Source organism: Monopterus albus, unplaced genomic scaffold, assembly GCF_001952655.1.
Source record: "Monopterus albus unplaced genomic scaffold, M_albus_1.0 scaffold171.1, whole genome shotgun sequence".
In the NCBI taxonomy this organism is placed as follows: Eukaryota; Metazoa; Chordata; class Actinopteri; order Synbranchiformes; family Synbranchidae; genus Monopterus; species Monopterus albus.
Genome location: NW_018128051.1, coordinates 21,856 through 36,396, shown reverse-complemented (window position 1 = coordinate 36,396; position 14,541 = coordinate 21,856). Strand labels below are relative to the sequence as shown.

The window sequence follows — 14,541 nt, the reverse complement described above, 5'->3', positions numbered from 1 at the left end:
TTTTTTATTGTGTTTTGTTCTGTGTCTCTTTGCTAAATTTTTGGCAGTGTTTCTCTTGCTGTCAGGTAAAATAACTGAGGTCAGGCTCTTTCGTGAACCTGCTATTCATCCCTGTACCTCTGCACCACCTGGTTCAGCTGCAGAAGGTTGACAACCAGCAGGAGAGAGAAGATGGGTGTTTTGATCAGAGCCAAAGGCATGATGGCAGGAGAGAAGTCAGGAGAGATGAGATGAGGAGAAGCGATAAGGATGAAACAGAAGCATAAGAGAGGAGGAGGCACAGGAAAAACCGGGCAAGGTGGCACATATTTGTTCATCATAGAGATCTATTTTCTGGACTCTTGGTGCTGTCTTGATTTCAACTACTTTTTCTTGTGCATTTAAAATAACATTTAAACCAGTTACAGAACACTCAGTTGATTTGTTTAGTGGATTTGAGTTTGGCCTTTGTGTACTTTCTTCTGGTCTGATCTCAACAAGAACTGGTCTCTATATTGACTTGTATTTAATTCAAGTGGTCATAATTGCAGCCCTACAAAATAAGAAACAAACCTGAAGATGTAGAGGAGAGCAGAGCGAAGAGAAAGAAAGGCTAACTGATCCTGAAAGGTTTGGGGTGGGCTCACAGCGGTCAGAAAAACCCAGAGGTCAGGTCATGGTGTGTGAAACGTATGGCTATCATCACAGAGCTGACCTCCTCAGCACAATGTCCCACATTTCACTAATGATTTTGTCACCTTAATACCCTGCACAAAATCCAGCTTCCTGCTTCCACTCTGCCTTTTGCTCCTTCGCTCAGACCTTGTGGTTTTGTGTGGTGTATACACAGCTTCTCTGAGTTTCTGATATTAAAGAGCTGTTTCACTGTTGAACCAAGAGATCAGATAAGATTTATACTTCAATATCATTTGCTTGTCGGCACTGTAATGGAGTTGATCACCTTCAGTAACTTGACTGGTTCTATTTAAGCAATAAATAAAATTTGTTTACATGTTAGTAAATGCAGCAGCTTTTAATGGTGTTTAACATTGATTACATGAGGTCCGCACACAATTAAGGATGACTCCTGACAGGCAGGACCTGTATATCCATGATATATCTGCTGATAAATCTTGGATACATTTTATAAATATGTATTGTCACAAAAGGGAGGAGATTTTGTGTAAAAAGTCTTCTGTGGTGGACAGCTACGTCAGCCTGATGTGTCACTCAGGCTGTGATTGCGATTCCTTTGTGGCAAACGGAGACAACATATCACACATTATCATCACCTTCATATAACTGTTGACTAAATAATGAACGGTGGTATCTTACAAGAAATCAGCAGTTTACATAAATCTCTGCAAAACTGACAGAATCTCATCACTGACTATGATTGTTTTGGCTGCTGGAAGGCAAGTGTGAATTCCAAGGTCAAATGGTTGTTTCTCTTCACAATCAAATCTCTTCACGCTCTGCAGGTCTTGAGAGGAGAGTTCCAGTTGGATGCCTAGTCACAGTGTCTGTCCAAGGCTTCATCATGAACCGGAACAAGTGTGAAAAGGAGTACTACAGTATAGATGTGGGCGATTCAACGTTTATGGTTTTAAAGCGCTACCAGAACCTCAGACCAATTGGATCTGGTGCGCAGGGAATTGTTTGGTGAGTCAAAGAAAAAAAAATCCTAATATTTCAGAAGTAATTCATTTATTAGTGTTTTTTTTTCCTCTGGAGCATTTAACTTTCTTCATCAAGACCTAGTTTGTTCAGTTGTCATGTAGGTCACTTAAGCCTTGACCATAGTCTAGGATGGACTCCACAGCTGTGGAGTGGCATGCAGATACTAGGCGCCCTTCTGTTCTGTACTGTACGTACTGCAGGGCCATGAGTACACTGACAGGTTCCATACATGCACTGGAAAACATGATCAAATCAAAATCTGATCAAATGTATTCATATAGCATGTTTAAAACAACACTGGGGTGAAATGAGAGTTCAGTTTACTTTTCTTGTGCACACTCAGTCAGCACACTTGTAGGGAAGGCAGTTCATGCATTAACAAATTCTGTGCTGCCCCATGGATGTGTGAAACATAAATTATTAGGTAATGTGAAGACAGCTTATCCATCACCTTGACTACTAAGCAAACACGGGGCCTGAAAAAAGCTAGTATGTCAACTATGAGATAATATTTTGTCAAACTTGCGTCAAGGAATGAGCAGTTTGATCACTATGTTTAAAAACATTTTGTAAGCTCACTTTGTGTCTTTTTTTGCCTCGTTGTAATTCATCATATTGATACAAGTGTTCTGAAAATCATTAACTGCCATAAAACAGTCACCATTTGCCCACAATGGTTTGATCCAACCAGACATATTAAAGGGATCTATACCCTACTTTAAATGGTACTGTACGGGGAACAAGTAGGCATATTTAGTTGTCAATCTACAAATCTCTATAGTCCAAACTTTACTCTTCTGTATCAATCTTCCTGCTATAATTAGTGTTTTTGTTGTTTTGTTTTTTTTTAATCGTGAAAGGCTTTGAAAACCCACCACACACTGCCTTTCCTGTAACAATTAACAGACAGAAAAATGGTGTTTTTTCCATCAGCATGGGTCAGCCCGCTTTAATCGAGCTGAGCCAAGCGGACGTGGGTTGGCCTCCCTTTCCATCTGTTCCTAACAGCAGGGGGTAATTGTACTGACTTGGGCTCAGCCAGCTCTGCTTCTACGCAGGGCTGGGTGGGTGGCTCGCACTGTCCCCATGTGATCAAGATGCGTTTTATGGTGCTGTAGAAACACATCCATGCTGACTCGGGAGCAGCTCCGCCACTCACGGCTCGGCCTTGGAGGGGGGGTCCCCGCCCATGTGTATGATGATCAGTTTGTTGTGGAGTTCTGCTCCAAAGTGACCAATAAACTGCTAGCCATCACCATTTTACACTATCAAAGGCTGCTGATGCCACATCAACTAACAGCCAGACAGCAGCCAGAGACAAGACAGAAAGAAACCCACAAACCCATGTTAGATTTGTAGCTAAAAAGCTAGGTTAAGCTAAAGAGTACATCCTGTGGTTTTATCTGTTTAATACTGCAAAGTGTGCAAATGGTTAAATGTCCCTAGGGTTGTTGTTGTACTCTACCATACTGTACTGTACTGACTTGTTGCTACGTTTTTCACCCCAGTTCAGCATATGATCACAACTTGGAGAGGAACGTCGCCATCAAGAAACTCAGCCGGCCCTTTCAGAATCAAACTCACGCAAAACGGGCCTACAGAGAACTAGTGCTCATGAAATGTGTCAACCACAAGAACGTAAGAGCTCGTCTTTCCTGTTTTCTTTATGTTCCTGTGTATCACCTTTACTGTTAAAGATTTTTAGCTGTGGACACCTTTACTGTCAAATAAATGGGATGCATTTCTCCTGGATAAATCTGGCTTTAAACACGTTTGTGATTGTGCTGAAGTTTAAGTCGGTCAAAATGTAATGAACAAGCAGGAGCTGTGAATTCCCTGTGGAAGTAACTGAAGACTGTTGGATGGAAAAGAGCTTGTGCATGGAAAGCTGTGTTTTGATCATTGTGTTTGATTGTGCTGATTCAGGCTGCACTGTACAGACACTGTTGTGTCTTGCAACTCTCTTCTGTTGAGTCATTGAAACACGGGAATAAAAAAACACTCATTATATTTGATTGACTGGTGATTTTGAAAACATGAATCTGCTTTTCTGCTGTACCGTGTTTTTAATTGGAGAATGCCCTGTTGTATCTCCACTCCACGAGGTGGTGGAAGCAGAGCTAAATACCCAGAGAATCAGAAACATGACTTCAGAAGCTAATGTTGCAGGTGGATGTGTTTGCCATCATGTTAGTCTTAAGCCATAGCATGTGTATGATGATCAGTTTGTTGTGGAGTTCTGCTCCAAAGTGACCAATAAACTGCTAGCCATCACCATTTTACACTATCAAAGGCTGCTGATGCCACATCAACTAACAGCCAGACAGCAGCCAGAGACAAGACAGAAAGAAACCCACAAACCCATGTTAGATTTGTAGCTAAAAAGCTAGGTTAAGCTAAAGAGTACATCCTGTGGTTTTATCTGTTTAATACTGCAAAGTGTGCAAATGGTTAAATGTCCCTAGGGTTGTTGTTGTACTCTACCATACTGTACTGTACTGACTTGTTGCTACGTTTTTCACCCCAGTTCAGCATATGATCACAACTTGGAGAGGAACGTCGCCATCAAGAAACTCAGCCGGCCCTTTCAGAATCAAACTCACGCAAAACGGGCCTACAGAGAACTAGTGCTCATGAAATGTGTCAACCACAAGAACGTAAGAGCTCGTCTTTCCTGTTTTCTTTATGTTCCTGTGTATCACCTTTACTGTTAAAGACTTTTAGCTGTGGACACCTTTACTGTCAAATAAATGGGATGCATTTCTCCTGGATACATCTGGCTTTAAACACGTTTGTGATTGTGCTGAAGTTTAAGTCGGTCAAAATGTAATGAACAAGCAGGAGCTGTGAATTCCCTGTGGAAGTAACTGAAGACTGTTGGATGGAAAAGAGCTTGTGCATGGAAAGCTGTGTTTTGATCATTGTGTTTGATTGTGCTGATTCAGGCTGCACTGTACAGACACTGTTGTGTCTTGCAACTCTCTTCTGTTGAGTCATTGAAACACGGGAATAAAAAACACTCATTATATTTGATTGACTGGTGATTTTGAAAACATGAATCTCATGGATTACAACAGTGCTTTTCTGCTGTACCCTGTTTTTTATTCAGTGTTTTTAATTGGAGAATGCCCTGTTGTTATTCAGTACTGCTGAATGAGTGCTGCAGTCTGAGCCTTTCAGATGAACAGTCGACCCTGCTGGTTCAGAGTTGGTGCTGTTGTCGTTCAGTACAATCATTCATTTCTCCTCCAGACTTGCATAGTAATAACTGTGCCCTTTCCTTGACAGATAATCGGCTTATTAAACGTATTCACACCACAGAAGACACTGGAAGAATTCCAGGATGTGTGAGTATAACTGAGCTGGGTAGCATCTGCTCACTGTGTAAAGTCAGCACAGGATATGCATGTTCAGGGGCTTAGAAAATCCTTTCTGACGTTTAGGGGGTTGTGCAGCTTCACTTGATCTCTGGTTGATTAGCTTTCCTTCATAACTCAAGGAATATGCATAATTACCAAAAATATAATCACACTAATTAGACGTGTTAAATGCTTGACCCATTTTACAAACTAGATTCAGTTAGTGGATTATCAGGTATAAATATTTTGGCACAAAATAGCTATGAGGCTGATTAATGTCACAATTAAATGATCATATAAAGGTTGGCTTAAGAATACCCTGTCATCACATAACAAACGACTTCATAACACAGTAGACTAACAAAGTCTTTGGTGGTTCTGGTAGAGTGCAGATTCCCTAATCTAAGCGGACGTGGGTTGGCCTCCCTTTCCATCTGTTCCTAACAGCAGGGGGTAATTGTACTGACTTGGGCTCAGCCAGCTCTGCTTCTACGCAGGGCTGGGTGGGTGGCTCGCACTGTCCCCATGTGATCAAGATGCGTTTTATGGTGCTGTAGAAACACATCCATGCTGACTCGGGAGCAGCTCCGCCACTCACGGCTCGACTTGGCAGGGCTGACCCGCGCTCATACAGTAGAAAACCACCATAAGTTTGTGACTGTCTGGTGAACATTTCAGCAGTTAAAGAATCAGATATCTCCACTCCACGAGGTGGTGGAAGCAGAGCTAAATACCCAGAGAATCAGAAACATGACTTCAGAAGCTAATGTTGCAGGTGGATGTGTTTGCCATCATGTTAGTCTTAAGCCATAGCATGTGTATGATGATCAGTTTGTTGTGGAGTTCTGCTCCAAAGTGACCAATAAACTGCTAGCCATCACCATTTTACACTATCAAAGGCTGCTGATGCCACATCAACTAACAGCCAGACAGCAGCCAGAGACAAGACAGAAAGAAACCCACAAACCCATGTTAGATTTGTAGCTAAAAAGCTAGGTTAAGCTAAAGAGTACATCCTGTGGTTTTATCTGTTTAATACTGCAAAGTGTGCAAATGGTTAAATGTCCCTAGGGTTGTTGTTGTACTCTACCATACTGTACTGTACTGACTTGTTGCTACGTTTTTCACCCCAGTTCAGCATATGATCACAACTTGGAGAGGAACGTCGCCATCAAGAAACTCAGCCGGCCCTTTCAGAATCAAACTCACGCAAAACGGGCCTACAGAGAACTAGTGCTCATGAAATGTGTCAACCACAAGAACGTAAGAGCTCGTCTTTCCTGTTTTCTTTATGTTCCTGTGTATCACCTTTACTGTTAAAGACTTTTAGCTGTGGACACCTTTACTGTCAAATAAATGGGATGCATTTCTCCTGGATAAATCTGGCTTTAAACACGTTTGTGATTGTGCTGAAGTTTAAGTCGGTCAAAATGTAATGAACAAGCAGGAGCTGTGAATTCCCTGTGGAAGTAACTGAAGACTGTTGGATGGAAAAGAGCTTGTGCATGGAAAGCTGTGTTTTGATCATTGTGTTTGATTGTGCTGATTCAGGCTGCACTGTACAGACACTGTTGTGTCTTGCAACTCTCTTCTGTTGAGTCATTGAAACACGGGAATAAAAAACACTCATTATATTTGATTGACTGGTGATTTTGAAAACATGAATCTGCTTTTCTGCTGTACCGTGTTTTTAATTGGAGAATGCCCTGTTGTTATTCAGTACTGCTCAATGAGTGCTGCAGTCTGAGCCTTTCAGATGAACAGTCGACCCTGCTGGTTCAGAGTTGGTGCTGTTGTCGTTCAGTACAATCATTCATTTCTCCTCCAGACTTGCATAGTAATAACTGTGCCCTTTCCTTGACAGATAATCGGCTTATTAAACGTATTCACACCACAGAAGACACTGGAAGAATTCCAGGATGTGTGAGTATAACTGAGCTGGGTAGCATCTGCTCACTGTGTAAAGTCAGCACAGGATATGCATGTTCAGGGGCTTAGAAAATCCTTTCTGACGTTTAGGGGGTTGTGCAGCTTCACTTGATCTCTGGTTGATTAGCTTTCCTTCATAACTCAAGGAATATGCATAATTACCAAAAATATAATCACACTAATTAGACGTGTTAAATGCTTGACCCATTTTACAAACTAGATTCAGTTAGTGGATTATCAGGTATAAATATTTTGGCACAAAATAGCTATGAGGCTGATTAATGTCACAATTAAATGATCATATAAAGGTTGGCTTAAGAATACCCTGTCATCACATAACAAACGACTTCATAACACAGTAGACTAACAAAGTCTTTGGTGGTTCTGGTAGAGTGCAGATTCCCTAATCTCACCAAATATGTCTGTTTCTGCAGACTGCATTTTCATAAGAGCGACTGTTGGTCCTGCATACATTTCTGAGTTGTGATGAGAGTGGAAACTGCCTGTAGATCACATAAGGGGGTTAAATTGTACATACATATGGCATTATTAATACTACACTGAGCTGTGGGGGGAAGTGATGGCTTTCACAGAGTACGACAGGAACAGACATGATTAATACCATCATCTAGAAGCTGTGTGTGTGTGTGTGTGTGTGTGTGTCTGTCTGCGAGTTTGCATGTGTGTTTGCAGTGCTGCCTGATTGGAGCTAAAAAAGAAACTGGATAAATCATAGCCAGAGGGTTGCAGGGTGAAACACACTGTTAGATGATGAAGACGAGTACTCCCTTTGCTTGTGTGTTCGTACCCTTCAATGCATATTTGTACTGCAGCACGCACAACAGTGTATTGTACAAAATTTAAAATATATACATTTTAGCATATACAGTACACACTACATGCGTTTGAGAGCAGTGTTTAGCACCGCCACCTTACATTAAGAAGGTTCTGGGTCCGAACCTGGCTGCCAACCGGGGCCCCGTGTCTGGTTGGGTTTTCTCCGGGTACTCGGGCTTCATCCCAGTCCAGAGACCTGCAGGTTAGATTGACTGGAGACTCTAAGTTGCACATACAATCGATACAGAAGGTTTTCAGACTCATTTTAAAATGGATTCAGTTAATTTTTTTTCCTCACCAATCTACACACCAAACAGTATTATCAACATAGCTGATGGATGGACATTCTGAACAGATTATTACTTGAATGTGTTATGTCATCTACTACGTATGGTATTAAAATATGAATCATATACAGATATTGCCTTACTTTTGACAATGTAAAGCTGCACTCTCACAGAATTTGTAAAAAATTGGTCTTAACAATGTAGGAGGTTTGAAAGGACCGCTGATCTAAGAGCAGCCAGAAAGCATAATTTTAGCAAAGTGTTATGAACAGGCAAACTCTTATTGTCATTTCCTAAATCCCTCGCAAAAGAAGTGCTGTGTGGGTGAGGAAATAACAGTCCAAAATGTAGTTGTGGATTCATTTTTTTCTTGTAGGTAATATAGCTAATGCCTGTTGATTTAGTTTATTTTGTCATTATTTTGATATCTACTATGTTTATCTAATAAGTCATAGATTTTTCAGATAACTCACTCATAAATCACATTACATGGCATAAATACGTGTTTGAGTAACATAGGTCATAAAATATGCTACATTAACCAGTCATTATTTTACTTGGAATGTAAGTCCCAAATAGTCCAGCATCTCTCTGTATGATTATTTTACCTCTGTGGTTTCCCCATAGGTATCTAGTGATGGAGCTGATGGATGCCAACCTGTGCCAGGTGATCCAGATGGAGCTGGATCACGAGAGACTGTCCTACCTGCTCTACCAGATGCTGTGTGGAATCAAACACCTGCACTCAGCTGGTATCATTCACAGGGTGAGGCACACTATTTTACATATATACAGTCCCCTCCAAAGGTATTGCAATGGCAAGGCCAATTCATTTGTGTTTGCTTTACCACTAAAGACATTTCCTGGTATTTACATCTAGCTATATTAAACAGCACAAAACATAAAATCTTTTGTAAATGAAAATGTCTTGTGGACTGATGAAACTAAGGGTAACTGTCTGTGAAGAACACCCACACTAAACATGGTGTAAAAAGGGGACTTCACACTATCATGGAAACATTGTCCCTGAGGTGGAGAGACCATCATGATTTGTGGCTGCTTTGCTGCACACAGCACAACAGTGACCCTACAATTTGAAGTAAATCTACTACAGAATGACTTCCAACAAAGAAAATCCACATTTTGGAGCGGCCTGGTCAGAGTCCAGCCCAATAGGGATGCTGTAGGATGACCTTGGGAGAGCAGCTCACAACAGATATTCTAAGAATAGTGTGAGCTGAAGCAGGGCTGGTGCAGGTCTGATCTACAGCTACAGGAAGCCCTTTTTTGAGGTTATTGCTGCCAAAGTTATAATTGTTTATGTGTTATTATCTTATGCACTTTGCATGTGTATACTTAGATCTCAAAGAAAACATTCCAAAGGGATTCACATACTTTTTCTTGCCACTGCATTAGCGCTGTACCAAATGGCAATTTTTGGGTTCTGGATATTGATTGGTGATAATCTGTGAATATTCGCTGTTAGAGGAATCGGCAAATGGCGACACTGCAACCATCTTATCTTAGCATTCAGCAAAATGTCCTAATATGGGTGGCAGCTATTAGCCAGGAAAATATTACAAATGGAGTGAAAGGGATTGATTGACATATGGGGAAGTATGCTTATTTGCTTTCTTGATGAGAGTTAGATGAAGATTGGACAGTTTATTTTGGTTGGGACAGAGTCTTCATAGAGTCCCAAGAAGTAACTGCTCCTGGCCATTTTTATTCTCTGGCAGCAAGTAAATATTATTTAAATGACTAGTTAATTTACTATATTTTGTCCACTCTTAATTTCTCACAGACCAATATGACGTCTTCAAAGTAACAAGTATATTTCCTCAAAATGTCGAACTATTTCTTTAAAATATTTGGAGCTGGCAGGATCTCATTTTATACTGTCATATGAAATCACAAGATATCACCAGCCAAACAGTAACAAGCTGTTACGCAGCAGTGATGATGTACAAGTTGCAGTAAGACACACATGCACATACTTAGGTGCTCATAGTCACCTTGGAAAAAAAACAGACAGGATGGCACACAGACATACGTTGAAGCACCAGCGGCAATATACAAAGGATCCCTCTTGCATGCACACATGCAGAGTCGCTAGCAGAAACTGACGGGGCTCTGTCAGTCACCATCAGTGAAAGAAGCAGCAGTGGACTAGCGGGGCTCCTCTTGCTCTGCCAACCAGGAGTAATTGAGCCACAGGTGGAGTTAAGCATCGACAGGGCTCATCACACAAAGCTTTCAGAAGGTGACCAGATACGACATGAGTCAAGGATCGCCAAACAGTCAGCTCAGTCGATTTTGTAATAATTGTTTCTATGATGAGAGCTCTCCAGTCCCCTTTAGATACTCTGCAGTGCAAAGCTTTGATTTTAGAATAGGGTTTCCTACTCATCAAGGCAGCCAAGCGCAGTAGAGCGTGTGACAGGTCTCTTTTGTCAGGGAGTGAAGATAATGGCTGTGATTATGATTATAAGGATTTACACGCCTAAAGCATTCCTGATGGTTTCTTTGACAGTTCTGGGCACTTTGCTAAGAGTTTGTTTGCATAATTCTCCAGTGAAATTGTTGCTATGTAAATTATGCTGAATACCAATTAGGCAACCCTGTGGCTGGCAAAGTAGTTGTTATATAGTAGTTCAAATGGGAAATAGCCATATGTAGATTATAGCCATAGGCAGTGAGCCTTGTTTGAGAGGATGCCTTATGGGTCGGAAATGTGAAGAACAGGAAAGATGATGGGAGATTAGTTTGTCAACATTAGTTTCAAAAGAGGGGAAACACTTTCTCTACAGACATGGGCAGAGACAGGGGGTGGCACCAGGGGTGGCACTGGCCACCCCCAGAGTTTGATTGGCCTCCCAAGCTAGAGTCAAAATGTGACACTTGTCAGTTTTAACGAATGAGAAATGAAAAACAATGATAAATTATCTTAACTAACATTTTTCTGGTGCTTTATATTTGATGTTTGTCAATTTTTTATATCATGCATGCAGTATAACATTGTCATTCATTTCTTCTCGTGTTGTTCTGGAGTACTTGGCATGATTAACCTCAGTGGGGGGAACCACTGTGCAGCAGCGATATGTCCCCTGTCGGGAGTAAATAATGAGCAGAGCCAAAGTTAGCTAAATAAAGCGTGTGTGTGTGTGTGTCTCACTATTGCACAAAATAAACCATTTGATTCTTAATAATGTATGGTTTATTATTTTATAGAACTACAGTTTTCATTTACTTTTTACATGAAGTTCAAATGTGCCACCCCTCTCTGAGTCAGTGCCCCAGCCTGGCCGCCCTGTCTTACATTTTCTAGATCCGTTCCTGACTGTATGTGCTCACCTAGATTGTAACCTCGGCGGATGATGTTGTTTGCGATCTGGAAGGCCAGCAGGAGGTTGCGAGGATCCCTCTCACCGTCCATTGATTGAATAAAACCAAACACAAAGTCTGCTCCCAGACCTTTCAGTTCTGTGGATTAATCACACTGATTTATCCAGTTCTGTAAAACAGCTGATGGAAATCATTTTTGGAAAGCAGTGACAAAATCCTGACAGACAGTAAGCTGTATGAAGTAAACAGCAACTAACATTGGTGCCGCTTCCTCAAAAGCTGAGATGTTGTAGGATGTTGTGCATAAGCTAAATATATGTTCAGGATTGTTTAATTTAACATAGTCTGGACCCAAACTCACACAGGATTCATTTTATAATATGAAACTGAGAATAAAAACAAGTAAATTTATGATCAAGCAACCAGCAAATGTTTGACCTAAGGAGATTTCTCAGTTGCCAATCCTCTACAGAACCTTTCAAACATGCAAACACACACTCTCTCTTTCTCTCGCACACACGCGCACACACACTCCGGCTGTTCCTGTAAAGGTCACACTTGGAGGAAGTTGGCATGTCAAGCATCAATGCTTTGTGGAAGACTTCCCTCTACAGAACCTTTCAAACATGCACACACACACACTCTCTCTCTCTCTCTCTCGCACACACGCGCACACACACTCCGCCTGTTCCTGTAAAGGTCACACTTGGAGGAAGTTGGCATGTCAAGCATCAATGCTTTGTGGAAGACTTCCTGTCTGAGAACTCCAGTTCCCAGCAGTGCTTTAGCATGTGTTAATACAGGCACTTATGCATGCATCAGCAGTTTCACTTGGTGCTACTGCTTGGAATGTTGTCATAGTTTCTGCAAAAAGGTCTTAAAGCGGTAGTTCAACATTTTGGTAAATGTGCTTAATCACTGAGTGTTAGATGGGAAGATTGATACAGTATTGATATCTAATAGTCATATGTGACTATTAGATATTAACTAGAGGCAGGAGATGGTTGTCTTAGCTTAGCTTAAACACTAGCAAGAGGAAACAGCTAGCCTGGCTCAGTCCAAAAATACCACTACGTCTACACTTCACTAGTTAATGTTTTATATAGTTTGTTTAATCTGTGGAAAAGCAGTGTATGTATACAAACAAGTTATGGTTTTATAGTGGGGTTTAGTGCTGGACTATTTGGGGGATTTTACAGATTTTAGTTCAGACAGAGCCAGGCTGCCTTTTCCCTGCAGTCTTTAGGCTAGGCTAAGTTAACCACCTTCTCACTCTAGTTTCTTACAGACAGAAGAGTCGTATCACTCTCTCCATCAGCCTCTCCAAGTTAATGAGTGTATTTCTCAAACTGTTTAACTATTATTTGGAACAGAGCCATGAATGGGGTTTCAGAATATGATGAGGTATGAATAAAGCCAGGATCATATATGCTGGTTAAGCACATCTCAATTTCTGGATGTAAAAAGTACTTGGAGTGTAAAAAAAAATTCTGAGGTGGTTACCAAAAAATACTATATTCAATCACAACAAAACTCAGAAGAATCTTGTAAATACTAATGCTCTATCATCTCTAGTTCTTTTGACCAAAGACACTGAACCTAATTTTTAATGCTGACTTGTTGCATTTTCTTTGCTTATTCTCTTCTCCCTCCTTTTTATGCTGCGCATATGTAGTGGATATTTGGGCTGTGGGCTGCATTATGGCAGAAATGGTTCGCCACAAAATCCTTTTTCCTGGAAGGGATTGTATCCTTGAGCTGCTTGCAGCAGTGTTTGACATTTGTTGGGAAAGCACATAGACTATTATTTTTTCATCAAATGGATCACACGGTGGTCATATCCTGTGAGCAACAATAGAAATTCTCTTTCTTGCACACCTTGACTTGCAGCCACAGACTTGCTCATCCTGCAGACACGCAAACACACACGATTCCTTCCTTACTCACCTTAGCAGTAGTGCCAGTGCTTCATGAAAAATCCTAAATAGTTTTCCAAAAAAAAAAAAAACTATCCTAAAATGACAAAGCTGAGAAATTGTCCTTTTGTTTTCTCAAACTAATTATCATGAGAAAATGTGTTATCTGTAGATAAAATTATTAACTTGTGATCTTGAGATAATGGCATAAAAAAATTTAATTACAAGCACGGCCATTCTCAGTTTTCATTTAAAACTGTTTTCCATATGTCTTCATAGATGTAGTAGCAGCTGCCATGGAGCTGGATTATTGCTGGGCCTTCATCCAGAATAAAATAATGAATAAATTGGTGGAAAATAATTATGAGGCTTTTAATTGCACTTGTAACAATGTAGCATGTTGGTGTGACCAAAAAAAGGTCAAATATAATCAATTATGGTCAAATTGATCACGTATTGCGTGTATTGCAGCAAGGATAGCGAGGGGGTTAAAATACATTTCTGCAAAAAGTCATTTTTAGAAGACCTAGAATGAGGGGGTTAAAATACATACAAAAAGTCATTTTTAGAAGACCTAGAAAGTCAGTGTCACACCTTTCTAAGCTTCTGATTCTGTGCATATGAAGTTGAAATCATATATAAACATCATTTTTTGGATATAGAAATATGCAGCATGTAAAGCTAATGCTAGCCAAAAGAAGAATGATTTTCCTCAGTCAGGTGGGACACTGACCCAGGTTTGTGGGTGCACTCAACTGCATGGACTTCATTTTTGTCATGTATCACACACATCACCTGGCTTGTATGTCATGATTTCTTTTTTTTACCCTTTTGTTCTTTGGATTTGTGTTTATTTTAGTTGGTTTCTCAGTCCTGCATGCTAATTTGGTGGTTGTCATTTCATTTTTCAGTTGATGTCTGGTCTGTTGGCTGCATCATGGCTGAAATGGTCCGGGGTAGTGTGTTGTTTCCAGGCACTGATCGTATCCTTAAGTTGAACCTCCATCCAAACCCCCAGATGCTGTCCCATCCCATTCTCTGTGTGACATCTTATTCATATCTTTCCCCACAATGGGAGGCCAGGTGTCCTTTATTCCAGTGGATGATGAGAAGAGTAGCTCGAGCTGCTGCCACATTGCCCTGTAGCTTAAGTGAAACATTTTGAATTGAGGAGCACAGGAATAATTAATAATGTAAGTGATGGCTGTT

At 40.7% G+C, this 14,541-nt stretch overlaps 1 protein-coding gene across 1 annotated transcript in view; it reads left to right on the top strand.

The window, feature by feature from the left end:
* mapk8b (mitogen-activated protein kinase 8b) overlaps positions 1-14,541 on the top strand; it is a 33,107-nt gene that overhangs the window by 6,660 nt on the left and 11,906 nt on the right. The window contains exons 2-8 of the mRNA XM_020615877.1: positions 138-298; positions 1,461-1,641; positions 3,168-3,297; positions 4,948-5,006; positions 8,699-8,937; positions 13,612-13,682; positions 14,192-14,315. Coding sequence (XP_020471533.1) covers positions 250-298; positions 1,461-1,641; positions 3,168-3,297; positions 4,948-5,006; positions 8,699-8,937; positions 13,612-13,682; positions 14,192-14,315 — 853 coding nt within the window. The 5' untranslated portion in view covers positions 138-249. The remainder of the gene's footprint in view (positions 1-137; positions 299-1,460; positions 1,642-3,167; positions 3,298-4,947; positions 5,007-8,698; positions 8,938-13,611; positions 13,683-14,191; positions 14,316-14,541) is intronic.